Source organism: Cetorhinus maximus, chromosome 10 (genome assembly GCF_964194155.1).
Source record: "Cetorhinus maximus chromosome 10, sCetMax3.hap1.1, whole genome shotgun sequence".
NCBI classification, from domain to species: domain Eukaryota; kingdom Metazoa; phylum Chordata; class Chondrichthyes; order Lamniformes; family Cetorhinidae; genus Cetorhinus; species Cetorhinus maximus.
This window is the reverse complement of record NC_135888.1, coordinates 23,518,367-23,544,672: the sequence shown is the minus strand read 5'-3', so window position 1 is coordinate 23,544,672 and position 26,306 is coordinate 23,518,367. Positions and strand designations below refer to the sequence as shown.

Sequence of the window (26,306 nt, the reverse complement as noted above, 5' to 3'; positions counted from 1 at the left end):
CCCGGAAGTGGTTAGTGATTGACAGGCCGGTTCCGGTGACCCGGAAGTGGAGCCGGGGTTTGTTGACAGCCGCGGAGCGAATTCGATTTAGGGAAAAAGATTTAAAAAGAATCGGAGCGTCGGCGGGAGCCGGAGGAGCAGGTGGGCAGCCGGCTTGTCCCAGCCCCGGGGAGGGGGGGTTAAGCACAGGCTGCCCGGTAACCGAGATCGGAGAGGCCGGGGGCCCAGAGGGGGTGAAGGACCAGGACCGGGACCGGGGTGGGGGTGACTGTGACCCGGGATTTGGGGAGGATGAGGGAGATGGAGATGGTCCAAGGGCCGGGGCTTGTGTTGAGGGAAATACAGTGAGTGTCAGTGGGCCATTCGACTGCAGGGGCCATCGCCTGATGTGATGTCCGATCCCAGCCACCGAGCAACCCCCCTCCCCCCCATCCTTCTCTCCCCCTCCTCCATCTTTCTCTCCCCCCCATCCTTCTCTCCCCCTCCCCCATCCTTCTCTCCCCTCCTCCATCCTTCTCTTTCCCCCCATCCTTCTCTCTCCCTTCACCCTCACCCTTCCCCCTCACCCTTCCCCCCCATCCTTTCCCCCCCATCCTTTCCCCCCATCCTTTCCCCCCGATCCTTTCCCCCCCCTCATCCTTTCCCCCCCTCATCCTTTCCCCCCCTCATCCTTTCCCCCCCTCATCCTTTCCCCCCCTTCATCCTTTCCTCCACTCCTCATCCTTTCCCCCCTCATCCTTCCCCCCTCATCCTTCCCCCCCCATCCTTCCCCCCCCATCCTTCCCCCCTCATCCTTTCCCCCCCTCATCCTTTCCCCCCATCCTTTCCCCCCCATCCCTCTCCCAGCCCCATCTTTCCCACATCTTCCCCGCATCTTCTTCCTTGCCCTCATCTGCCTCCATCTTCCCCATCTCCTCCATTACCCTCATGTCTGCCCATCTATCCCCATCTCCTCCCTTCACACCATCTTCCAAACCTACCACCATCTTCTCAACCTCATATCCCCCTTTCAGAGAAGGTTTACCAGACTAATACCTGGAATGGGTGGGTTGTCTTATGAGGAAAGGTTGGACAAACTAGGCTTGTATCCGCTGGAGTTTAGAAGAGCAAGAGGCAGCTTGATTGAAACATATTGAAACCTGAAGGTTCTTGACAGAGTGGATGTGGAGAGAATGTTTTCTCTTGTGGGAGAATCTAGAACTAGGAGTCACTGTTTAAAAATAAGGGGTTGCCCATTTAAGACAGATGAGGTGAAATTTTTTCACTCAGAGGGCCATGAGTCTTTGGAACTCTCTTCCTGAAAAAGTGGTGAAGCAGAGTCTTTGAATATTTTTAAGGCAGAGGCGGATAGATTCTTGGTAAGCAAGGGGAAGAAAGGTTATTGTGGGTAGGAGGTGGGATGCAGATTTGAGGTTACAGTCAGATAAGCCATGATCTTATTAAATGGCGGAGCAGGCTCAAGGGGCTGAATGGCCTACTCCTCCTTATTTATATGTTCGTATCTCACCCTTCTCAATCCTTCCATCTCTTCCCATGTACTGCCATCTCCCCCCCTCACCTCATTGCTTCCCATCTCCCTCCTCACCCCTCCACCACCTCCTAGAGACTTAACTAATCCCACTTTTCAGACAGCAGGGAAGTCCCTCAAGGTGTTCTGACCAATGTTTATCCTTCAACTAAAACAACAGCTAATCAGGCCATTTACTTCATCACTGTTCATGAAATTGTGTGCAAATTGTGTTTTGTTTATTCTTTCATGGGGTGTGAGCCAGGGCCAATATTTGTTGTCCATCCCTAATTCCCCTGAACTTAGTAGTTTGTTAGGCCATTTCAGAGGGCAGTTAAGAGTCAACCACATTGTCATGGGTCTGGAGTCACATGTAGGCCAGACTAGGTAAGGGCGACAGGTTTCCTCCCCTAAAGGATATTAGTGAACCAGATGGGTCTTTGACAACAATCGATGATAATTTCATGGTCACCTTTACTGAGCCTAGCTTTCAGTTCCAGATTTGTTACTTCAAATTAAAATTAAAATTTAAATTGAACCCGTGTCCCCAGAGCATTAGCCGGAGGGCGGGTGCCTGGCTTATTAGCCAAGTGACATTTACCACTACGCCACCGTCTCCCCAGGTTGCCTACATTACGACTTGAGAAACCTCGGTGAGAGGATAGGACATGATTTAGGAGCCAGGTTGAAGTAAAGCAGGCTTGCTTTGTAGAATTGTTGAAGTTTGTTGGAAGAAGGGAAGGCTGATGTATATGAGATTCCATAGCTGTGTCTGTCTCCATGTCTCTCAGTGCTGGGCCCATTCCTATTGCTAGAATAGTTTGTGGTTACTAACACTGGCTGGAGCATTTAAACAGAAGTAAGATAAGACTGACCTTAATGCTTGGTTCAACATAGAATCATACAGCCATTCAGCCCATCATACCTGTGCTGGTTCTTTGAAAGAACTATCCAATTAGTCCTACTCCACCTGTAAATCTTTCCTTTTCGATTATATCTACAGTTTCCTTTTGAAAGTTACTATTGAATCTGCTTCCACAGCCCTTTCAGGTAGCACATTCCAGATCACAACAAGTCACAGAAAATACAGCACTGAAACATACCATTCGGCCCAACTCAGCTCTTCATGCACCTCACTAGGCTCCTCCCCTCTACACCTCATCACCTTATCACCATAACCCTCATGTATTGATCTAACTTTTACCTAAATGCAACTCACTGTTTAGAAAAAAAATTCCTCAGTCTTCCCCTCTGGTTCTTTTGTTAATTATTTTAAATCTGTGTCCTCTAGCTATTGACTACCCCACACCCACCAGTGGAAAGTTTCTCCTCAGTTGAACAAGCATCATTTTAAACCTCTATTAAATCACCCCTTAACCTTCTGTAAATTAAGTTAATAATCCCAGCATGTTTGGCAGTATTTATCAGAATATGATTCCAGTTGTAACATGTGTTGTTGAATGTTGCTCAGTATTGTACTGTGTAGTACAGTATGTCCAGGAACCTGAAGTTTCTACTTGTTTACTTTGTCCATTACAGCTCGGTGAGCAGTTTGAAGTTATTCTAATTGTAAATAATAAAAGCCATTTAGACTCAGCCCAACTAAATGAATGCCTGGAAAATGAACACCCAAATTAAACAAATAAAATGTTGCAAGACATTTCACTCAGCACTTTCCAAATGAGTTGAATTGGCTATACAGGGAGTTCAGAGCTCAGGCTAGGAGGGTCAGAGAGCAACAACAATTCAAGAGAGCTGAGGTGCAGGAGTGGGCCTCGGGGCAGTGATTGGTCAGGATTTTCAGGGGGCAATGGTGGTTTAAGGGGAAATGATTGGTTTGGAGAGTTGGGAGGCAATGATTGGTTGGGAGAATCACAGTTGGGGGGAGCAGTGATTGGCCATAAGAGTCAAAAGGCAGTGAAACCAGGAATCAGGAGGCAGTGTTGGTTGGGCGGGCCAGGAGACAGTGTTTGGTCGATGACCTTTCTTTCAAAAGGTTTCACCTTTTGTGAACCAAAAGGTTCTGATGTAAGGTCACCGACCTGAAACATTAACTTGGTTTCTCTCTCCACAGATGTTGCCTGGCCTGCAGAGTATTTCCAGCATTTTCTTTTTTTTGTTTCAGATTTCCAACATCCGCAGTAATTTGCTTTTGGATTAGTTGGGAGAGTCATGTTGGTAGTGGTTGGTTGGGAAAGTCTTACAGGCAGTGATCAGTTGGGAGGAGGCAGTGATTGGTTGGGAGAGTGAGTCTGGAGAGAAATTGGTGACACTACCATCGTACCCAGGTCCCATTCGGAGAATTCAATTCCATTGATTGAGCCAAAGGGCAGGGAGGAAGGATGAGTTTCAATGGGCTGAATGGTGTTGTCTCTTCTCCAACCGTGTTCTGAAGTCCTGGACTTTTGCTAGTGTTGGTCCCATGGGCAGCAGCCACTCACTGAGGTCCCTCACCCCAACAGCCAAGATTTGTGCAGAGATTTGACAGCAGGTCATTGGACTGTAGAGAGTATCAGGGTATTCCTTACCCAATGGGCAGAAACAGTTCCCAAAAGCAGGTGCCATTGGATAGTGTTCAGTGCAAGAACCCTGGCTGATTCCACACACACACACACACACACACACACACACACCCCCCCCCCCCCACCCCCCAGACCCGAGATCAAGTATAATGAAGCATAATGGCCCTTCCATGCTGCCCAGTGAACCCGACACAGACTGGGAATCAAACCTGAGATTTTCTCACAGGCTCAGAACTGCACTGGGCTTATTAAGCCATACAATATAAACTAGATGGTACCATTATAAAGAGGGTGGAAGCAGAAGGGATCCTTGACTTTATAAATGGAGACGCAGAGTACAAAAGCAAGAAAGTAATGCTAAACCATTACAAATCACTGGTCGGAGTTCAGATGGAGTATTGTGTCCATGTTTGGGCACTGCACTTTGTCAAGACCTTAGAGAGGGTGCAGGGGAGGTTTACTGGAATGGTGCCAGGAATAAGGGACTTCAGTTAATGTGGAGAGATGGGAGAAGCTGGGATTGTCCTCCTTTGAGCAGAGAAAGTTAGTGGGAGGTTTGATTGGGTATTCAAGGTTTTGATGGGTTTTGATAGAGCAAATGAGGAGAATCTGTTTCCCGTGGCAGGGGAACCAGTTACCAGAGGACCCAGAATTGAGATAATTGTCAAAAGAACCGGGCGGGGAGAGATGAGGAGAAATATTTTACACAACGAGTTGTTGTGATCTGGATTGCATTGTCTGAAAGGGCGGTGGAAGCAAATTGAATTATAACATTCATCTGATTTAAAATTGGTAATCATCAATACTTTCTGGTAATTGCCTGGTTTCCCCTCATTTCCCCAGCTCTCTCCCGATGTCCATGTAGCTCCAGGCAGCATCTCACCGCTCAGCCAGCTGTGAAGGAGGCAAAGGGGGCTCCCAAACATGGCGTTGTACAGCCCCGAATCACTGATGACTCTATGCACCAAGTACTGCCTGCATAACCTGGAGGGAACCTTGTGCTATATGCAAGACAATGAAACGCTGAGACTGCACCCTGACGTCTTCCTTCCCAGTGAGATCTGTGACCGTCTCGTCAACATGTGAGTCCCAAGCACAATATGGAGGTGGGGGGAGAGAGGGAGACAGAGTGATGAAAAGGCCATTCAGGGGGTGATGTCAGAAAGTACTTCTTCATGCGAAGGATAGTGGAAATCTGGAACTCTGTTGCTGTTTGTGGGTGTAAATTGGCTGCCATTCCTGTATTGTAACAGTGACGGCACTTTAAAACTATTTCATTGGATGTAAGGTGCCAATAGGATTGAGGGACTGAATGGCCTCCTGCTGTGAATATGGAATTGGAAATGGTTCAACAGTGCAAGTGGCTGAGGATTCACAAGATAATTATAGACGGGGAGGCTGTAACTTGGTTTGTATTCCATTGAGTTTGGAAGATTGAAGGGCGATCTGATCAAGGTATTTAATATGATAAAAGACTTTGCTAGGTTAGATACAAAGGCGGAATCGTCCCAGATTTGCTCTAAGTGTTGTATTACCCACTGGCTGTGATGGCGGGTTTTCACGCCGGATCGTCCCAAACCTGCCGCAATACTTTTGTATTCCTGTGACACCCGCCGTTTCCATGGTGGGCAAGTCCTCATTCGCCCCCCCATGCCATCACCTGGCCGCTTCATCATGCCAGGCACCACATCTAAATTCCAGCCGCGCTCACTGCTTCCAGCCCAGGACTGCAGCAAAGAAGACTGCAGCCCTCGAGCACTTTTGGACACTGTGGAGGCCCGCTGTGATGTCCTCTACCCTCTCTCTGGCCGCAGGAGGGGCAGCTACATTACCACTCTGGTTTGGTAGGTGATGGCAGTGGTGATCAGTGCCAATGTTGCACAGAAGAAGTTGGCCATCCAATGCAAGTAGAGGAAGAATGATCTCATCACTCTAAACTCTCACGCTCAAGCCCATCACACAGTCACTGGCATCTCACTCACTGATATCTCAAGGGACATCACCACCCATTCTCACACACATAGCCTCACATGTCTATCTGGCCTCATCTCCACTGGAGACTGCCTCCTCAGCCCTCACCATCTTGAGGCCACTTGCAGAGATCAACTTGTGTTCCCACACACACTCTGAGAAACTCTCTTTCCCCAATACAGCTACATCCTGCAACCTCTTCCCTTGCCGGAGGCCACTTCTACCCCTTCCCTAAGCAAGCCCTAGCCCTGCAGCCGTTGAAAAGCCACCCACATATGGCTAATCTGGTAGGTAGAGACCTACCCGTGAGCCCCTCCAAAAGTGAAGTGGTGCTGTTTGTGAAGTCTGGCACTGATGACTGTGAGTGCTAACCAAAGCAAGGTAGGCAAACAAAACTTGAAGTACTGAACAAAGTCAGCCTGCCAGATGCACATCACTCATGCGCATCGGTGTGTTTTCGCACCGACATGGAACGGCAATCCGGGGGGGGAGGGGATGTGGATGAGCCTGGCGGGCTGGCCTTACAATGACAAGCTGATGTATTACAATGAGGCTCGCAACATCGGATGGCAGAGAACATGGCCCGTCATTGGTGGGCAGAGTGGACATCGCAAACTGGTTTCACGACGTTGTGAAACCGATTTTTGGCCTTCTCGCCATATTGTCCGCTTACGCCACCGAACACGCCCGCGCCAGCAAGCACGGAAAATCCCGTCCAAAGAAACTATTTCCTCTGGTAGAGGGAGTCCGGAAAATTAGAGCTTGATCATTCAGGAAGGGTATGGTGTACAGTTTTGGTCTTCTTATTTGAAAAAGGATATAATTGCATTAGAAGCTGTTCAGAGAATATTCTTTTTTTTATTCTTTCATGGGACATGGGCGTCTCTGGTAAGTTCAGCATTTATTGCCATCCCTAATTGCCCTTGAACTGAACGTTTCAGGGGTTAGTTAAGAATCAACCATGTTGATGTGGGCTTGGAGTCGTTTGTAGGCCAGACTAGGGTGGAAGATTTCCGAGAGGACCAGTAAACCAGATGGGTTTTTAACGACAATCAATGATAGTTGTCATGGTCACCATTACTGAGATTAGTTTTCAATTCCAGATTTATTAATTGAATATAAATTCCACCAGCTGCTGTGGTGGGATTTGAACCCATATCCCCAGAGCCTGGACCTCTGGATTATTAGTCCAGTAACATTACCACTGCACCATCATCTCTCACTTTCACTTGGCTCATTCCTGGAACAAGGGGCTTATCTTATGAAGAAAGGTTGAATAGGTTCGGCCTATACCTATTTGGAGTTTAGAAGAATGAGAGGTGATCTGATTGAAACATACAAGATCCTGAGGGATCCCAGGAGGACGTTTCCTCTTATTGGAGAGAATAGAACTAGGGGGCACAATATAAGAATAAAAAGTTTCCCTTTTAAAATGGAGATGAGGAGAAATCTTTTCTCTCAGAGGGTCGTTAGTCTGTGGAATTCTCTTCCCCGGAGAACAGTGGAGGCTGGGTCATTGAATTTATTCAAGGCGGAGATAGACAGATTTTGGATAGATAGAGAAGTCAAGGGTTATGGGGACAGACAGGAAGATGAAGTTAAGACCACAATCAGATCAACCATATCAAATGGCAGAGCAGGCTCGAAGAACCAAATGGCCTACTCCTGCTCCTAAGTCTTATAAACAAGAAACACTTACTCACACAAAGGGTAGTGGAAATCTGGAATACTTTGTTTTCTTGCTCTTTTGTCACCCCATTCCCCTTGCGATTCATTCTTTCCACTCTCTCAATCTGTGTAAGTTTAAGACTCATCCCTCGTGTGTGCATGTTCTAGGTACATGGACCTGGTGAACACAGACAACAGCTTCCAGCCACATGAGAGCTTCTTCAGCTTGTTCTCAGACCATCGGAGCACCCGGCTGACTCACATACACCTGAGGGGGATTCAGGAAGATATTGTGCAGGATCAGGACTTGGTGGCCTTTTCTAAGCAGGTACGGGTGCCATTACATTTTTTAACACACTACCATTATTTCTATTTGTCACCCTCACTCCCCAGACTTTCACCTCCTAGTACAAGTTAGTTTGTCCAGTTGAAGCCTGTCACTTGAACGATCCTGTCCTCTGTCAGAATAACTGTGAGCTGAGAGACCGTTAGTTGGAATTGTTCTTAGCTTCGGAACGGAATAGGCTGGGCATGTTTTGTTTCACCAGTCATATGTCTTCCCATCGTGAAGTTGCTGATCTCTCTTTGAGGATACCATTTGACAGGACCCCAGTCATCCTGCTGACTGAACTCTTATGACGGCTGGTCAGTGAGTGTCGACGAGCTGTTCAGCAATGGAAGAGGGAACCCACAACTGAACCAAATCCAGTTCACGTACTCAAGTTTTCCTATATCAGTCAGGACTGCACCCAATTCTCCCCTCCCTAATCTGGAGTCACTGAGACCAACTGATTTTCCCAATGCCTCCTTGGTTGAGATCAGCACTGGCCAGGGATCGAACCTGAGACCTTCCTGTTTTGTACGGCTCTGCATCAAACAGGAAAGGCTGTGCTATTGTAAGGAATCCTGAATAGGAAGATGAGCATAGGCTAGGATCTGGGCTCGAACAGTAATGTAGTGGCTACAGTACTGAACTAGTAACCCACTCTATCTTCTGTTCTATTCCTTAATCCCTCATGTCTGCAACAAGCCTCAAATGCATCAATACTGTCTGCTTCAATCACACCATGTGGCAACAAGGTCCACATTCTTACCACTCATAGAATAATAGAATGGCTACAGCACAGGAGGCCAATTTGGCCTGTCATGTTCCTGCTGGCTGTTTGCAAGAGTTAATCAGCTAGTCCCATTCCCCTGCCTTTTTCCCGTAGCCCGGTAATTTTATTTCTTCAGATAAATATCCTCATTTAAAAGCCACAATTCACCACACTCTTGGGCAGTGCATTCCAGGTCCTAACTGCTTGTTGCGATCCCTCCCTCCTCTCACCTCAACCCACTCCCACCCTCTCTCTCACCCCCTCCTTCTCCCTAATTCCTCCTAAATTCTTTATTTGACCTGTTAGTAAACAGTTTGCCGTTCAGTATATCTTATGTTAACACACCCTTGTTCTGGACTTCCCCACAAGTGGAAACAGGTTCTCCAGTCGAACCCCTTCAGAATTTTAAAGAGCTCACTCAGATTCTCCTCTTAGTCTTTTTCAGGGAAATGAGCCCCAGCCTGCTTAATTTTTGCTGATATATAATTTTAATTATGGTTATATTCTTGCCAATCTCTCTGAATTTTCTCCAGTACTGAGAACAAATATTTTTTAAAAAAAGAATGGAGAGGAACTTCAGAAAAACTTCAGCGTACACCACTTTTGTTGTAGGTATAATCACAAGGAAAGCATAAAATATTCTGACAACATTGAATACGAGACAACTCTATAAATCGAGGCTTTAATCGAGTTTTGTGACCAGCTCATGGATGTTTTTAAGTTATATTCAGGACATGGGCATTGCTGGCCATCTCTAGTCATGGGCATCGCTGGCCATCCCTAGTCAACTGAGTGGTTCATGAGGCCATTTCTGAGGGCAGTTAAAAGTCAGCCACGTTGGTGTGGGACTGAAGTCACATATAGGCCCAGACCGGGTAAGGATAGCAAGCAAGTTCCCCTTCCTAAAGGACGTTAGTGACCAGTTGAGTTTTTACCACAATCCAACAGCTTCATGGTCACTTTTACTGATCCCAGCTTTTTATTCCAAGATTTCCTTTTGAACTGAATTCAGATTCTCAGACTACCTCCAGATTTGAATTTGTGTTCTCTAGGTACTAATCCAGGCATAGGAACATAGAAGCAGGAGTAGGCCATTCAGCCATCGAGCCTGCTCCGCCATTCAATACGATCATGGCTGATCATCCACTTCAATGCTTTTTTCCCACACTATCCCATACCCCTTTATGTCATTGGTATTTAGAATTACTCTGGATTACTAGTCCAGTAACATAGCCACTACACCAGGGTACTTTGGTGTTTATAAGTTGTAAGGTCAGAGATCACAATTTGTTGTTGCTTAGTAACCCAATGCCTGTTGACTCTGTTTCCATGGTGACTACCAATTCTGCTTGTGTTCTCCAGGATCTGGTTGAGCTCCGACTGGTTAACTGCGAGAAGCTCTCAGCCAAGAGCCTGCAGACTCTAAATAACTTCCGCAGCACGTTGGTTTCCCTCAGCCTGTTTGGCTGCAAGAACATTTTTTATGAGGAAGAAAACCCTGGTGGCTGCGAGGGGGACAATGAAAGCCTGGTGAACCCCACACGGCAGGTCCTGGTCAGAGACTTCACCTTCACCGGCTTCCACCGGCTCTGCTTCCTCAACCTGGGTCACCTGACTGATGGAGTGAATGTGGACCGACTCCTGCGGCCGCTTACTTCCCTCACCTCGCTTGACCTCTCTGGAATCCAGATCAACGACATCCAGTTCCTGCTGCAGTGGCAGAAGCGGCTTGGGTCACTGGTGCTGTACAACATGGACCTCTCTGAGGAGCACATCTGGGTCCTCCTGCAGCTCACTAACCTCAGGTGGGGGTAATGTGCTTCTAGGTCAGGGTCATATGGCAGCTTAATGTTCAGAATCTTAATTCCTCCTTCCCCACACTCGTTCCCTCCCACACCACCGCGTCTCAGTAGCAACAACTTGTGCCTTTAAAATAGTAAAATGTCCCAAGGTGCCTCACAGGAGCAATATCTGACCAATTTTGCCACCGGGCCATAAATGGAGATACTAGGACAGGTGATCAAATGATTAGTCAAAAGGGTAGGTTTTATGGAGCATCTTAAAGGAAGAACGACAGGCGGAGATGTTTAGGGAGGGAATTCCAGAGCTTAGGGCCCAGGCAGCTGGAAGCACGGCTGCTAATGGTGGAGTGACTAAAATCTGGGATATGCAAGAGGCCAGAATTAGAGTAATGCATGTTTCTCAAAAGATCTTAGAGCTGGAAGAGGTTGCAAAAGTAAGGAAGGGCGAGGCCGTGGAGGAATTTGAAAACAAGGATAAGAATTTTAAAATCGAGGCATTGCCAGGCTGAGAGCTAATGTTGGTCAGTGGCCACAGGGGTGATGGGTGGATGGAACTCAGTGCAAGTTTTCCCCTGTTGACAATGTCACAGTAATTCCACAGGGTTTCTGCTGATCTCCTGCTATAAGCCCTTAGGAAAATGACTGAGACTCAGTTTCGCTGTACTCCTAAACAAAAACAGAATTACCTGGAAAAACTCAGCAGGTCTGGCAGCATCGGTGGAGAAGAAAAGAGTTGACGTTTCGAGTCCAACATGACCCTTCAACAGAACTGAAGTGTAGTTAGGCGAGGGGTGAAATATAAGCTGGTTTAAGGTGGGGGGCGGGGGGAGAGAAGTTGAGGGTGGGGTGGTTGTGGGGACAAGCAAGCAGTGATAGGAGCAGATAATCAAAAGATGTCACAGACAAAAGGATCAAAGAGGTGTTGAAGGTGGTGATATTATCTAAGAAAAGTGCTAATTAAGAATGGATGGCAGGATACTCAAGGTACAGCTCTAGTGGGGGTGGGGTGGAAAGACTGACAAGGTATTAGTTGTAGATTTAAAAATAATGGAAATGGGTGGGAAAAGAAGAATCTATATAAATTATTGAAAAAAAAACAAAAGGGAGGGGGAAGAAACGGGGTGGGGATGGGGGGAGGGGGAGTTTAAGATCTAAAGTTGTTGAATTCAATATTCAGCCCGGAAGGGTGTAAAGTGCCTAGTCGGAAGATGAGGTGCTGTTCCTCCAGTTTGCGTTGGGCTTCACTGGAACAATGCAGCAAGCCAAGGACAGACGTGGGCAAGAGAACAGGGTGGAGTGTTAAAATGGCAAGCGACAGGGAGGTTTGGGTCTTTCTTGCGGACAGACCGCAGGTGTTCTGCAAAGCGGTCGTCCAGTTTGCGTTTGGTCTCTCCAATGTAGAGGAGACCGCATTGGGAGCAACGAATGCAGTAGACTAAGTTAGGGGAAATGCAAGTGAAATGCTGCTTCACTTGAAAGGAGTGTTTGGGCCCTTGGACGGTGAGGAGAGAGGAAGTGAAGGGGCAGGTGTTGCATCTTCTGCGTGGGCATGGGGAGGTGCCATAGGTGGGGGTTGAGGAGTAGGGGGTGATGGAGGAGTGGACCAGGGTGTCCCGGAGGGAACGATCCCTATGGAATGCCGCCTGGGGGGTGAAGGGAAGATGTGTTTGGTGGTGGCATCATGCTGGAGTTGTCGGAAATGGCGGAGGATGATCCTTTGAATGCGGAGGCTGGTGGGGTGATAAGTGAGGACAAGGGGGACCCTATCATGTTTCTGGGAGGGAGGAGAAGGCTGTTTTTGTTTTGGATTTCCAGCATCCGCAGTGGTTTTTTGTTTTTTTCGCTGTACTCCTGCCTTTCTTGGGTGTTCTGGATGGGTATAATTTATTCCTCAGCATAAAAGGATTTACAACATAGATGTCAGATGTTCACAGATTTATTAAGCATACATTTTTGAAAGAAATAAAGAATTGCACTTCTATCATGCCTTTCATGACCTCATTACTTCCTAAATTTGTTAAATTACAACAGTGACGATAGATACTTAGTAACATAGAGAAACGCGGCAGCCAATTTGCGTACTGCAAGCTCCCACAACAGTATTGTGATAATGACTAGTTTTCTTTGGTGTTGATGGTTGCAGGATAAATATTAGTCAGGGAACTTGGGAGAACTCTGGGAGGTGGACCAAACCTTGGCTCAGAACGGGTAGGGGTGAATGAGTCAAATCTCTACAAGAACACAAAAAATAGGAGCAATAGATCATGTGGCCCATCGTGCCTGCTCCACCATTCAATATGATCATGGCTGATCTTGGGCTTCAACTCCCATTTTCCCATCCACTGCCCACATCCTATAATTCTCTGCGAGACCAAAAATCTGTCTATCCCAGCCTTAAATGTATTCAACAATGGAGCATTCACAAACCTCTGGGGTAGAGAATTCCAAAGATTCACAACCTTTTGACTGAAGTAATTTCTCCTCATCTCAGTCCTAAATGATCAGCCCCTTATCCTGAAACTGTGCCCCCATGTTTTAGATTCCCCGACCAGCAAAAACAATCTCTTGGTCTCTACCCTGTCAAGCCCCTTCAGAATTTTGTAGGCTTCAATGAGATGATCTACTGTCATTTTGTTGTAACCTGAATACATCAAGCTTAAAATCTTGCTGCACTGTTGCGCTCTATATATTGTTTATCTTCTGCAGACATTTGGACATTTCCCGTGACAGAACTTCTAGTTTTTACAAATTCAAGCTGACCCGGAAAGTCCTCACTGCCTTTGCGCAGAACCTCAAGAACCTCGTCTCATTGGACATCTCAGGGCACCTGATGCTGGATAACTCTGCAATCTCAAGCCATGATGAAGCCCTGGGCCCTGCAAGGTAAGGCCTGAGGCCTAGCCAAATATCTAAAATAGAAATCTAAATAGAAATCTAAAATAGAAAAGTACTTTCATATTTTCCAGGGCCACTTTTGAATCTTTGACAAAAACATGTTGCTTTCATTCTTTTTGCATCTTATCAAGCTTTCAAAATGTTCCACGGCTGGTGAATCGTTTTGAAGTGCAGTCACTGTGGTAATGTAGTCAAGCCCAGTGGCTAATTTATGCACAACCAGGTCCCACAAACAGCAATGAGATGAATGACCAGCTGATTGGCTTTGGGTGGTGTCTGTTTAGGGAGGAATTAGGCCCTGGCCAAACTACCTGCCCCTCTTTGAATAACTATACAGAGACTCCCACCTCTGAATCAGAAGTCGTGGGTTCAAGGTCACTCCAGGACTTGAGTGCATAATCTCGGCTGACACCCTAGTGTGGTACTGATGCATTGTTGTATTGACGGAGGTGCTGTCCTTTGGATACAAGGTTAAAATGAAGCCCAAGTAGCCTACCATAGTGGTTCAGGTAGATGTTGAAGATCCCCTGGTACTCTTGGAAGAATTTGCAGGGGAATTCTCCCAGTTTCCCAGCTAACATTAATCTTTTAATCAATAAATCCATTTAATCAGTCCATCCCTCTGTGGGAATTTAGGACAATAATTTGCATTTATGTCTCAAGGTAGCTCACAGGAGTGTAATCAGACAAAAATTGACACCAAGCCAAAGAAGGAGATATTAGGACAGGTGACCAAATCCTTGGTCAAAGAGCTAGGTTTCAAGGAGCATCTTAAAGGAGGAGAGAGAGGTAAAGAGGCAGACAGTTTTATGGAAGGAATTCCAGAATTTAAGGTCTAGTGGCTGAAGGCACAGCTATGTATGATGGGGGACAAAGTATATCATTGTGTGGGAAGTGCCTGGAGATGTTTCTGAGAGATGTGATGGGACTCCATTACTGCACTAATTTGCCTCATGCTTTTTGTATTCAGTACTGAGCCACAGAAGAGCAGCATTGAGCCATTCCGTCTGCTGAATAGATCCTTTCAATTCCTGGGACTGTTTGACACCACACTGTGTAATCTAACTCATATTCCTGCCTACAAGGTAAGCGAGGCTGGCCATTGCTCACAGTTAGCCTTTATAAGATCATTTAGGATGCACATGTGTGTCTGTGCATGCATGTCCATCTGTGCATGTGTTTCCAAGTCTGTGTGCATGTGTGTGAGCACATCTGTCCATTCATGTGTGTATCTGTGTGCATGTGTGTTCTCATCGTTCCCATGACATATGTGTGTGTGTTTGTGATCTGCTATAATTGCTTGAGGCTAGAAGAGAACCACTGTAAGAACTTTAGAGCCTTTGTGCAGGGTTTGTGTTTTTATTTGGCTGATCTGCAAACTCAGCTACAGATTGTGCTTCTGTTGCTAGATAACTGGTGAAGCAAATGAGGATCAAATCCTGAACGCCATAGAAGCTTACACTGAATATCGACCAGAGATTGCGTCACGCGCAATAAACCACCTCTTCGATATCGCACGGATCGAACAGTGTGACCAACCATTGCGTGCTCTACAGGTAAGGTTCAAAGGTTAAGTTCAGTTGACTGGTGCAGGACAGTTTTAGAATGCTACTGAAGCCTGCTTTAATAGTGTCAATGTAAAGAGATCACTGCTTCCTCCAGGCGAGGTATTAAACTTTGTTACTGGATCCACTTTGTGACATTTCCCTTTTTAGCATCAAGGTCACTGTTGTCACGCAGTGCATTCAGAGTAGAATGACATTGCCCTATCCATGTTGTGTCTCCATGGAATTCCAGCTGTTTGTGCAAATAGCAAGAACTTTGTCTTCTAAAGATGATAATTTTATCATTTCTTTGTTAGTTACTACCTTAAATGAGCCAATGTTCCTTTTACAGAGTTTACAATAAAAACACAAGCTTGATGCAAGGAGAAAGTTGGTCAGATGACGTAATTTAAAAAACTAAAGAGCTTAAAACTTTCCCCTCCACCTCCAAAAAAAAAACCTTACAAGATAAAGATAAAGTTAGGAAACAGCCTGATGTTCTAAAGGGAAGAAGGTGTAATTAATGTTCTGGGAGGACATGGTCAAATCCTTCGCCCAAACTAAGCTTTGGATCTCCTGGAAAAAATTATTTTTTTTATTATTGAGAAACTCCGGTTTGTGACGGAATCAAATTTGAAAAGAAGAGAAAGCATGGTGATTGGGGAAAGAGTGATCAGGTGACAGCCCACAAAGCTTTTAACATCTTGTAATTTGATTCAAATGGAGAAGTGGTTTCCAGATGCAGGCGATTGTTGGCCTCAAGATATATAGGTTCATCTCAGAAAGAATGAAGCAAATAAAAAAAAATTACATTTAAATCAAATTAAAGCGTGTTCTGGAATTCCCTCCCCTGTCCTTGAAGATGCTCCTGAAAATCAAGCTTTTGGTCATCTGTCTAATATGTGTCCAATTTTGTTTGACAACGCTCCTGTGAAGCACCGTGGGATGTTTTACTATGTTAAAGATGCTATAGAAATGCAAGAGCTTGTTGGTGGATACAGGAGGGAGGGAGGAAGGTAACTTGTTCCAGGGTTTTGAAATCCAAAGAAAGAATGAGTTAGGTTTGGAGATACAAACATGAGAAAAAGATGAGTTAAACTGTCAATCTATCCTGTACCAGCATGATGAAACTCCAACATCCCTAACCTCCACCTTGGAGAAACACAGGATCAGAGAAACTACCTTGGGCCAATTTAGGAAAAAACTTTTGGAAGTTCCTTTGCTTAGACTGTGGGAGATCATAGTCATAATGTGTTGCAACTGGATCTCAGTATACACATGGCACAGAGGGGAATATAATGTTAAGAGAGAATGAGGATGGTGTAGGGAGGTGAGGGGAAGGCTGTTTGCAGAGAGAAGCATTTTAAGATTTGCTGTTCACATTGATAGTGCTGAAATAGAGAGAAGAAGACAGTGTTTGTTTAAAAATCTTTCTTATTTCTTTGTTGCAGCTGGTGATCTCCGCGCTGAAGTATCACAAATTTGATAAAAGTGTTCAGGTGACAGGCAGTGCGGCTCTCTTCTACCTGACTGGCTCAGATTACCGGCATGAACAGAGTATCAAACTCCGCCGGCAGGTTATTCAGGTGGTGCTGAATGGTATGGAGTCCTACCAAGAGGTGACGGTACGAATATACCCATTCAACTCATAAATGCTTACCTTTAAACTGTGGTCTGCTTCAATGGTTTGTATTTTAAAGTTCTTATATCACTGCTCTGTTCACAATAAACACATGTACATGTTTCGTTTATCAGTCACTGAAGATTTGTGCAAGATACAGATTGGTGGTTGCTGCAACACACTCCTAGTGACGCTCCTGTCTCAACCCCTTTCACTGCTCCCCCTACCCCCACCATCCCACCAGCTTCTGCTGATTCAAGTTGCACTCAGTATCCTCACTCACATCCCACCTTCGTGTCCTTGACATCATAACACAATACCATTGTTTCAAAATCACCACCCTTGTTTTGGATTCCCTGAAACCCCTGGCTATCTAACTGAGTGATCTCCTGCTTCACAGTTATCACCGCCCCTGGCGCTTTCTCTTTCCCCCCCCCCTCCCCGGCGCTCTCTCCTCTCACTCACTCCCCTCACTCCCACTCTTCTTCTAACACTGGCCACCCCCTCACCATTTGATTTTTACTGTGTACTCAGTAATACTTTTTCTGCTGAGTCTCACTCTCGATTCCTTCCTGGCAATACAGGTACAACGGAACTGCTGCTTGACGCTCTGTAACTTCAGTATTCCAGAGGAGCTGGAGTTCCAGTACCGACGGGTCAATGAGCTGCTTCTCAGTATCCTCAACCAGACCCGGCAGGACGAGTCCATCCAGCGCATAGCAGTGCATCTTTGCAATGCACTGGTCTGCCAAGTTGACAATGATCACAAGGAAGCAGTGGGGAAAATGGGATTTGTCACAGTAAGTATGGTGATGCTTAGGACTGGGCAGAACATCGTGCTATTGCATCATTGTTGTTGCAACATGCTCCAAACACCTCTTATGAAGTTAGTATGGAAAAATCACAGAATCACAGAATTATTATGGTGTAGAAGGAGGCCATTCGGCCCATCGTGTTTGCACTGACTCTCCGACATTTAAACTTAGTGCCAATCTCCTGTCTTTTCCCTGTAACCCTGCACATTGTTTCTATTTAAATAACCATCCAATGGCCTCTTGAATGCCTCAATTGAACCTGTCTCCACAACACTTCCAGGCAGTGCATTCCAAACCCTAACTACGCGCTGTGTGAAAAAGCTTTTTCTCACCTCGCATTTGCTTCTTTTGCAAAACACTTTAAAACTGGGCCCTCTGATTCTCGATGTGTTTACGAGCGGGAACATTTTCTCCCTATCTGCTCTGCCCACATATGGATCCATGTAGCACATTCCAAAGTGGCCTCTGCATTTATTCACCCTTCATAAACCCAAAGTAAACACATGTTCCCACAAACAGCAATGTGATAATGTCTAGATAATCCATTTTAAGCATATTGGATGATAGTTACATTTTGTCCAGTATACCAAGGATAACTCCCCTGTTCTTCTTCCAATCTTTTATGTCCACCAGAGAGGGCAGACGGAGCCTCGGTTTAATGTTTCATCTGAAAGATGCTACCTCTGATAGCGCATAGCCCTCTCGGTAACTACACTGGGAATATCAGCCTGGATTTTGTGCTCAAGACCCTGCAGTGAGATGAAGCTCACAGCCTTGACCTGGAAAAGAAAGTTAATTTGGCAAATCCTAGCTCATTCATCCTGAAAGACTACATGTCATCCAACTGTTTCTTAAATGAGTTCAAGACTTTTCTGCTCACTGCCCTACCAAGAGTCTGTTCTGCATGTTGGTCACACTTCATCTGACAAACTTCTTGACATCAGTCCTACAATTGTCTTTTACAACCTTGAATCTCTATTCCCTTATTCTTTAGTAACAGTTTAGTTGAAGTAGTGTGTTGGATCTACTTTCTCCACGTGCTTTACTACCTTACATACTTCTACCAGGTTACCTCTCACTTGCCTCTCTTCGAGGCTTACTTAATACTGCTAACAGTTGGTGCTTGAGGTCACAAGGCCTAATAGAGAGAACAAGTGTGGATTGCCTTGCTGGTCTTTTCTCACCTCTCTTATTGTATGTTTGTTTGGTGAAATAGCCAAAAGCTTCTAAAGTCATTCCTCATAACTCATTCACTAGAGGTCAACTCCTTTGAAACAGCTTTTCATCATTTTCTGCAGCCTGTCCTTCAGCAACAAACTGTTTGAGCAGTAATTGTATTAGATGCTCCCAGTGGTCAGATTTGTTAAACAGTTGGGACTAGGGGTTTGCAGGGTAGGTTTGATTGTCGAACATCTGCAATAATATCTGTTTCTTAGTTGAATAAGATACATATGGGAGGATCTAGTATTTTGGCCCACTGTTTAAAAATAAGGGGTCACCCATCATTGACAGAGATGAAGAGAATTTTTTTCTCTGAGGGTTGTGAGTTTTTGGAACTTTATTCCTCAAAAGGCGGTGGAACTAGTCCATGAATATTTTTAAGGCAGAAGTAGATAGATTCTTGATAAGCAAGGGGGTGAAAGGTTATCAGGGGTAGGAGGGAATGTGGAGTTGAGGTTACAATTAGATCAGCCATGATTTTATTGAATGGCAGAGTAGGCTTGAAGGGCCAAGTGGCCTACTCCTGCTCCTAATTCATATGTTTGTATGTGTGCATTTATGCTTTACAGAGACCTCCTGGACTATGCTGCTGACCTGTTTTAATGTGTTTTCTTCCAGACAATGTTGAAGTTGATTCAGAAGAAATTGACTGACAAAGTGGTAAGTTTAAAGAAAAGAAACTGCTTTTATATAGTGCCTTTCACCACTTCACAAATAATGAAGGACTTAATGAAACATAACCATTGTTGTAACTTAGAAAACACAGACATCAATGTGTGCACGGCAAGATCCCACAAACATATTATTACCAGGTAATGTGTTTTAGTGATGTCAGTTGAGGGGTCAGTATTGTCCAGGACACCAAAGAGAACTCTTCTGCTCTTCTTCACAAAAATGGTCTTGGAAATTTTTTAAGTCTATCTCAGTTTAAAGTCTCACCCAAAATAGCTGTACCTCCAATAACACAGCGCTCCCTCAGAACCACACTGAAAAGTCAGCCTCAGTTTTGTGCTTTTGTCTCTGGAGTGGCTTGAACCCACAACCATCTGATTTGCAGGCGAGCGAGTGTGCTATCCACTGAGCCACAGCTGAAAGTTATGTTCCTTTTCCCTGCCATTCTCTCCGGAAGGTGCTAGCAATTAACCTGGAATTCTGTGGGCAGTGCCAGTCCTCCAGTATCTCACCACTGCCCCCCCCATCCCCCCCAAGTAGCTTTTCTTCACCTGTGAGCTCAGAAAGTATGTGGGGTGGGTTACCCAGTGCTGACTGTGTGGGGACATGCACCATGAAGCTCACTTGTAAGCCAGGCAGACCAGCAGGTCACAAATTCATTCCTCAGGTTGCATGGTGCTAGCTGACCTGAGCCAGGACCAGTAGTTCAAATAGCACAATTGACTTCCTAAAGCTGGTGAGAGCCAGGTGGAAAATTGTCCAATGTCCCTGTTCCTGATTCCCACTCTGAAGTGCACATTTGTAGGCGAAAAATTGGATGAAGACAGGACGGGGTTCAGCTGCTCCCCAGAATTGTCACTTATTGTCCAGGATCATATATCAGTCACAAATTTGGAAGACATCTGGGGGCAAAACGATTGTTTTCAGTAAATTTTTCTGTGAATTTATTTTGCTTTCACCTCCCAAGTCCAGTATTCAAATTGTAAGTAATCTGTTTGTTTCTGTCCTAAAAGCAGAAAATGCTGCAAATGTTCAGCAGGTCTGTTAGCACCTGTAAAGAGAGAAACATGTGGTTTCATCAGTGGTTCTGATGAAAGGTCATCGACCTGAAATGTTAACTTTATTTCTCTCTCCTCACCTGCGAACTGTTTCCAGCGTTCTCTGTTTTTATTGAAGATTCCAGTATCCGCAGTATTTTGCTTTCGTTTCTGTCCTTTTTTGGTCCATCAAACACATTGATCAGGACACTTGTGAGCTTGAATGAGAAACATTTCTACCATATCCCTTGTCCCCTTCTTTTTTTCTCTGGACAGTGTGACCAAGTTATGGAGTTTTCATGGAGTGCACTATGGAACATTACAGATGAGACTCCCGATAACTGTGAGATGTTCCTAAACTGCAATGGAATGAAGTTGTTCCTCGAATGTTTGAATGTAAGTTTCTCCTTGGAGCATGTGACCTTACTTTTACATGAACAATATGCAGTTAAAAATTATTTAATTGTCTCTGTTTTGTCTTGGCTGATACTGCAGTTTGTTGGATAGTCAGAGGTGGTTTCTTCTACAGTTCTCATTTACCTGCAGGCTGTAAGAGCCTAGCTATGAGTGGTGGAGGTTATGGAAGCCCAACTGTGACTGGCTGTGGGGACCCAGCTTTTGATTAGCTGTGGGGCCCCTAGCTGTGATTGGCCATGGGGCTTCCAACTGTGATTGGTGCAGGATGTGGGAGCAGGTTAGAGTTCGCTGAACACTCTGATTATCCGTTCTCTGCATCCTGTTTTTCTTTTCGCTCCCATTATTTCTTTATCCTCCGTTAAACCTAGGAATTCCAAGGAAAGCAAGAATTACACAGGAACATGTTGGGACTGCTGGGAAATGTCGCTGAGGTCAAACATTTACGGCCACATCTGATGACCACCCAGTTCATTAGTGTCTTCAGGTTGGTGTTTTTAAAAATCTCTGGGGACAAGTCACCTATGCATGATATAAAAAGTTATTTTAATGATTTGCCCTTCCACCCCACACAGCCCCTCACTCAGCCCCAATCACTGTTTATGCTGTAGTCAAATTATCACCAAACTATTTTTTTATCTTATTATATTTCACCCAATTATGTTACATATTTTCTTTTTCCCCCTCCTCTAATATTCCCCTCTGCACATTCCACACATCATTCCCCAGCTGAGGAGGCACTCAGCTAACCTGCTCCTAGTTAGTCATAGAATCTTAAAGCACAACGGGAGGCCATTCAGCCCATCGTGCTTGCACTGTCTTTTTCCTCAGAACCCTGCAAGTTTTTCCTTTTCAAGTATTTATCTGATTCCCTTTTTGAAGTTATCATTGAATCTGCTTCCACCGCCCTTTCAGGCAGCGCCCTCCAGATCATAACAGCTCTCTGCGTAAACAAATTCTCGTCTCCCCTTTTACCTTCTTTGCCTCGCCAACTCTCCCACCATTGCAAACAGTTTCTTCTTATTTACTCTATCAAAACCCTTCATTATTTTGAACACCTCTAGTAAATCTCCTCTTATCCTTCTCTGCTCTAAGGTGAATAATTCCAGCTTCTCCAATTGCTCCACACGACTGGTCTATATTCAAATTCATCTTTGTGCAGGAGCAGTGTTGGGATTGACAGTTTCCACATCCAGTGCAGCATTCCTGTGTCTGTTATTGTGAACATGTTGTTTTAGGATTAGTTAGAAGATGGACCTTGCCCTACCCAATCACTAGTGCAGTGTGTTAGGATGTAGGCTATTCTGACCGTCTGCCCTGTCTTTTCTTTTCATCTTATAAGATAAGTAGGGAAAGTGATTCTCGCCATGACATCATCTTTCAGACTCTTGTGGGTAGCCGAGGGAGGAAATCAGCCTCCTGTTTTATACTCTACCCCATTTGACTTTCCTTTGCCAATCCAATCCCATCAATTACCTGCCATGAGTCACCTGCCAGATGGGTTAGGTGTCTGACAATGTCTTGTAAGAACATAAGAAATAGGAACAGGAATAGACTATTTGGCCCCTTGAGCCTGCTCCGCCATTCAATAAGATCATGGCTGATCTTCTCGTGTTTCGATTTCCTCATCCCCATCTAACCCTGATACCCTTTGATTCCCTTGTTCTGCATCATTTTACTCCGTTATAAAAAGCATTGAAAATGCTGTCTTGTCCATGGATCTACAGAGTCTGACACCTTGTGACCGTATTTACAGTAATGTGTCCGCATTTATAATGAAAAGTCACCAACCCCGCTCTAACCCCCATCATTTTATTGCATGCTTCCCTTACAGCCGTCTCTTAGAAAGTAACGCAGATGGGATTGAGGTGTCATACAATGCCTGTGGAGTTCTGTCGCACATCATATTTGATGGGGATGAAGCCTGGGCTATCGCAGAACCACGGCGCGTGGAAGTGATGGATCGAATGTGGCGAGCTATCTCCAGCTGGGATGAAAATTCAAGAAGAAACATTAATTACAGGTGAGAAGTGGAATCAATCATAATGGCAGTGGTCTGGGCCGTGGCAGGCGTGTTTTGAGCTTTGAATTGTTTTGGCTAATTGCAGCATATCTTGGTCAGTGGCAATGTGTCTTGGCCAGGGACAGAGTATTCTGAACACTAAGACAGTTTGAGCTGAGGATTCCTTCATCTTTGCAGGTCTTTTGAGCCAATTCTGCGCCTCCTCCCTCAGCGAGTAGCTCCAGTCAGCCAACATTGGGCAACATGGGCACTGTTCAACCTCACATCTGTCTATCGTAAGTACCGGATAGTGATGCACCTCTTAATCTGTAACATAGAGTGCGTGTCTTGACAAACAGAGGACCGGTTGAGCAAGGAATATACAGGCCTGTCTCAAGCCTGTTTCTGTCTGTGTGTGCCTGTGATTGACGGGACAGCACATCATTCTGTTAATCCTGTTCGATAATAACTGGCCTTTAGCCAAATCATTGCCTCCAATGTTTTGTCATTTCAATTTCTCTTAGTCCCTCCCTTGTACAGACTCTTGCTCATTTACCCTCTGTGCCGCTTTATGAATGTCTGACTAACTCTTTCTCTGGGGCTCATTGTGTGGTACTGAGTCCTATGGCTGAGGAAGATACCAGATTCACTGCTCCTGTCTGGACTGAGTTGACTATCTTTAGGCCTGATCGTGATAAGGACTCTATAATTGGCTTCAGCACCTTAGGGTTGGTAAGAGTGGAAAATAATCAGCTACGATTCCTGCTCCTGGTGAAACAACTTTTCATGGTCATTTTTACTGATCACAGCTCTTTTATTTCCAGATATTTCTCATGGAATTCAGATTCTCAAACTCTCTCGTGGTGGGATTTAAACTTGTGTTTTCTACATTGTTGTTCCAGGCCTATAGATCGCTATTGCAGGAACATAACTTCAAGGAGCATTAATTCTCATCCTTGTTTTTGAACCTCCTGTGGCCTTCTCACCTCCTTAACTTTCTCCAGCTCTACAACCATCCAAGATCTCTGCAATCTTCCAATTCTTGCACATCCCCGATTTTCATCGCTCCGCCATTCATGGCCGTGCCTTCAGCAGCCTTAGCCCTAAGCTCTGGAATTCCCTCCCTAACTATGCCTCTCCATCTCTTTCTCCTCATTTAATGTGCTCCTTAAAACTTAACTCTTTGACCAAGCTTTTGGTCAGCTGTCCTAATATCTCCTTACCAGGCAAGGTGTGAAATTTTGTCTGATTTATGCTCCTATGAAGCAACTTGGGATGTCTTACTATGTTAGAAGCATTAGATAAATGCAATTTGTTGTTTAAGAGTTAACCACGTAGTCTGGACAGGAGTCACATAAGCCAGATCAGGTTGGGGTGTTAGAGGCCATAACCTGAAAGGCATTTATAGAATGATACAGCACAGAAGGAGGACATTCAGCCCATTGTGCCTATGCTGGGATTAATGAACTTGTGTTTTCATGGCAATTTCACAACTTGCTATGGCAGGATTTGAACTCGCAACCTCTGGATCTCCCAATCAGTACTATAACCACCAACACTAGAATATCCTATGCTGGGAAAATTCAGTCTATGATATGGCCAATTCTAACACAGACACAATGGTCCAAGTGGCCTCCTTCTGTGCTGTAAATTTTCAGTATTTCTGTGATATGTCCTTGTGAGGAAGAGGGCAAAAGATTTTACTGTACAGCCTTCTGAACCCCAAATGTTGAATTTCAAACACCAGGTTTGCAGAAACTATTGAATTGCGGTTGGAGGTAAAATGTTGCGTTGTAAAGTTCAGCACTGTTTCAAGTGTTGCATCTGAGCTGAAGCTCTTTGTGAACCTGCCGTTTAATGGTTTAAATCCTTAGCTGAGAAATACTGCCCATTGCTGATAAAAGAGAATGGAATTGAACTGCTGAAGGGAGTGATCGAGAGCGATGCGGCTAGACCGGAGACCAAAGCGATGGCAAGGTACATGAAGCACTCAAACTCACGATTGTGTGTACGTGTCCCATTCAGGATGTGTTAAGCCAAAAGTCATAGGGCAGGCATGGTTCAATCCAATCCTTTAACCACTGATTTCTAGGTTTCAACCCAACCCAGATTCACGGAACAAATCTCTCCCTAAGATCCAAACTCAAATGAGTTTTTAGTCACAATCAAACTCATTGTGAGGTGAAGCTCCTAAAATTGCCCCCAAATTGACAGTTTCATTTACACTAGAGTTTAGTTGAATCTGCATCCAAAGGGCTAGAGCAGTCTCTCAGTCCCTAGAAATCCATCCTTGAAACCCAGGCAACCTGTTTGTGTTGAACATTTCTTGCTCACAGACTTGTCCCATTGAATTTCCTGAGCATGAGGGTTTGGGAAAGGGCTGTTCCTATTACTGTTTTCCCATTAGCAGATGAGTCCTAAATCAGAACACCGAGATCTGTGAGTATCATTAGCTCGAAATATCTGCAGATTAATAGGGACAAGGGTTTTAAACTTAAAGCGTACCATTCCCCCAACCAAAAGCTCCATCATATGTACCTATTCAGCCCTAATAATAAAAGATAGGATACCCCTGGATTAGATAACTGATGAGAGAAATGGAAATGTTGCCCATCCATCAGGGGGAGCATTTCTGAGGTTGAATCGGCATGAACACGAACATGAGTATCCCTTCTGTGTTGTGCTGACCTGGGACTTGCAGACTCTGCTTACAATAAGTAGAGGGCAATAAAATTCCTGCTGATGAGCAGCAACATTCAAATGCACTTGCTGAATATAATTCAGACTATTATAGAACTAGAGAACAAAAAAAATGTTAATGCACAATTGAGGCTGTTCACTAAACCATTTGAAACCACAATTTATTCTTCTGTTTCTCCATTCAACAGCCAGGTCATCAGTTTCTGCGAGAACTTTAGAGAGGAGCGGATGGACACATCCAGATAAAGGCTGAGGATGAGCTATCACCTACTCTCACTACTTCCTGTCATGCGTGGCATCTGTGTAAATAATGAGGAACCTTCTGTCCTGCTACACAACAATGCATCAGATGCATCGTATGGCGGAGCCTCTGTGCGTGACACACTGTTTCACGATGACACGCAGGGGAAACATTTGGTGTTGCACAAGAAAATGTTAATTCACATCATTTTTATTGAATGAGGCATTAGCGTTTTCTCTCTCTTGCTCTTTTCTCTCCTCTGTCCCTCTTCACTTTCTTTATTCTGTCATACTTTCCTTATCTCCATGCTTTCTCAATCTCTTTCTTTTTCTCTCACTTTCCCTCCCTTGTATTTCATCGCTATCTGTGGCATTCTCGCCACCTCTGTCTTTCTCTTTCCATTCTGTCTCCCTCTCCCTCTTTCCCCCATTCCTTCCTTACTATCTCTCTGTAAATTGTGCTTCCATGGTTTGTCTTGAATCTTTTTGATTGTGCCAGTTACTCAAATGTCAACGGTTATAAACTTTTAGGAGAAAGACAAACAGAATAATTAATAAATGATTTGTTGTTGAGGCAC

The 26,306-nt window shown here is 44.9% G+C and overlaps 1 protein-coding gene across 1 annotated transcript; it reads left to right on the top strand.

Annotated features, from left to right (window-relative positions):
- On the top strand, positions 1–26,302 carry zer1 (zyg-11 related, cell cycle regulator). The gene is made up of 16 exons (XM_078550174.1): positions 1–141; positions 4,873–5,111; positions 7,837–7,996; positions 10,128–10,570; positions 13,274–13,450; positions 14,433–14,547; positions 14,872–15,018; positions 16,458–16,631; positions 17,212–17,427; positions 19,282–19,323; positions 20,649–20,768; positions 21,158–21,273; positions 22,621–22,809; positions 22,987–23,084; positions 24,663–24,765; positions 25,677–26,302. Exons 2-16 carry the CDS (start codon positions 4,954–4,956, stop codon positions 25,732–25,734), a joined length of 2,316 nt encoding a protein of 771 aa, XP_078406300.1. The 5' UTR covers positions 1–141; positions 4,873–4,953; the 3' UTR covers positions 25,735–26,302.
- The last annotated feature ends 4 nt before the right edge of the window (positions 26,303–26,306 follow it).

What these genes read in the sequence shown, in the direction of transcription:
- zer1 (XM_078550174.1), top strand. Translation starts at nt 4,954, where the DNA reads ATGGCGTTGTACAGCCCCGAATCACTGATGACTCTATGCACCAAGTAC. An exon ending in AACCATTGCGTGCTCTACAG is followed by an intron (nt 15,019 to 16,457) that starts GTAAGGTTCAAA and finishes TCTTTGTTGCAG; the next exon opens with CTGGTGATCTCCGCGCTGAA. An exon ending in GAGACCAAAGCGATGGCAAG is followed by an intron (nt 24,766 to 25,676) that starts GTACATGAAGCA and finishes TCCATTCAACAG; the next exon opens with CCAGGTCATCAGTTTCTGCG.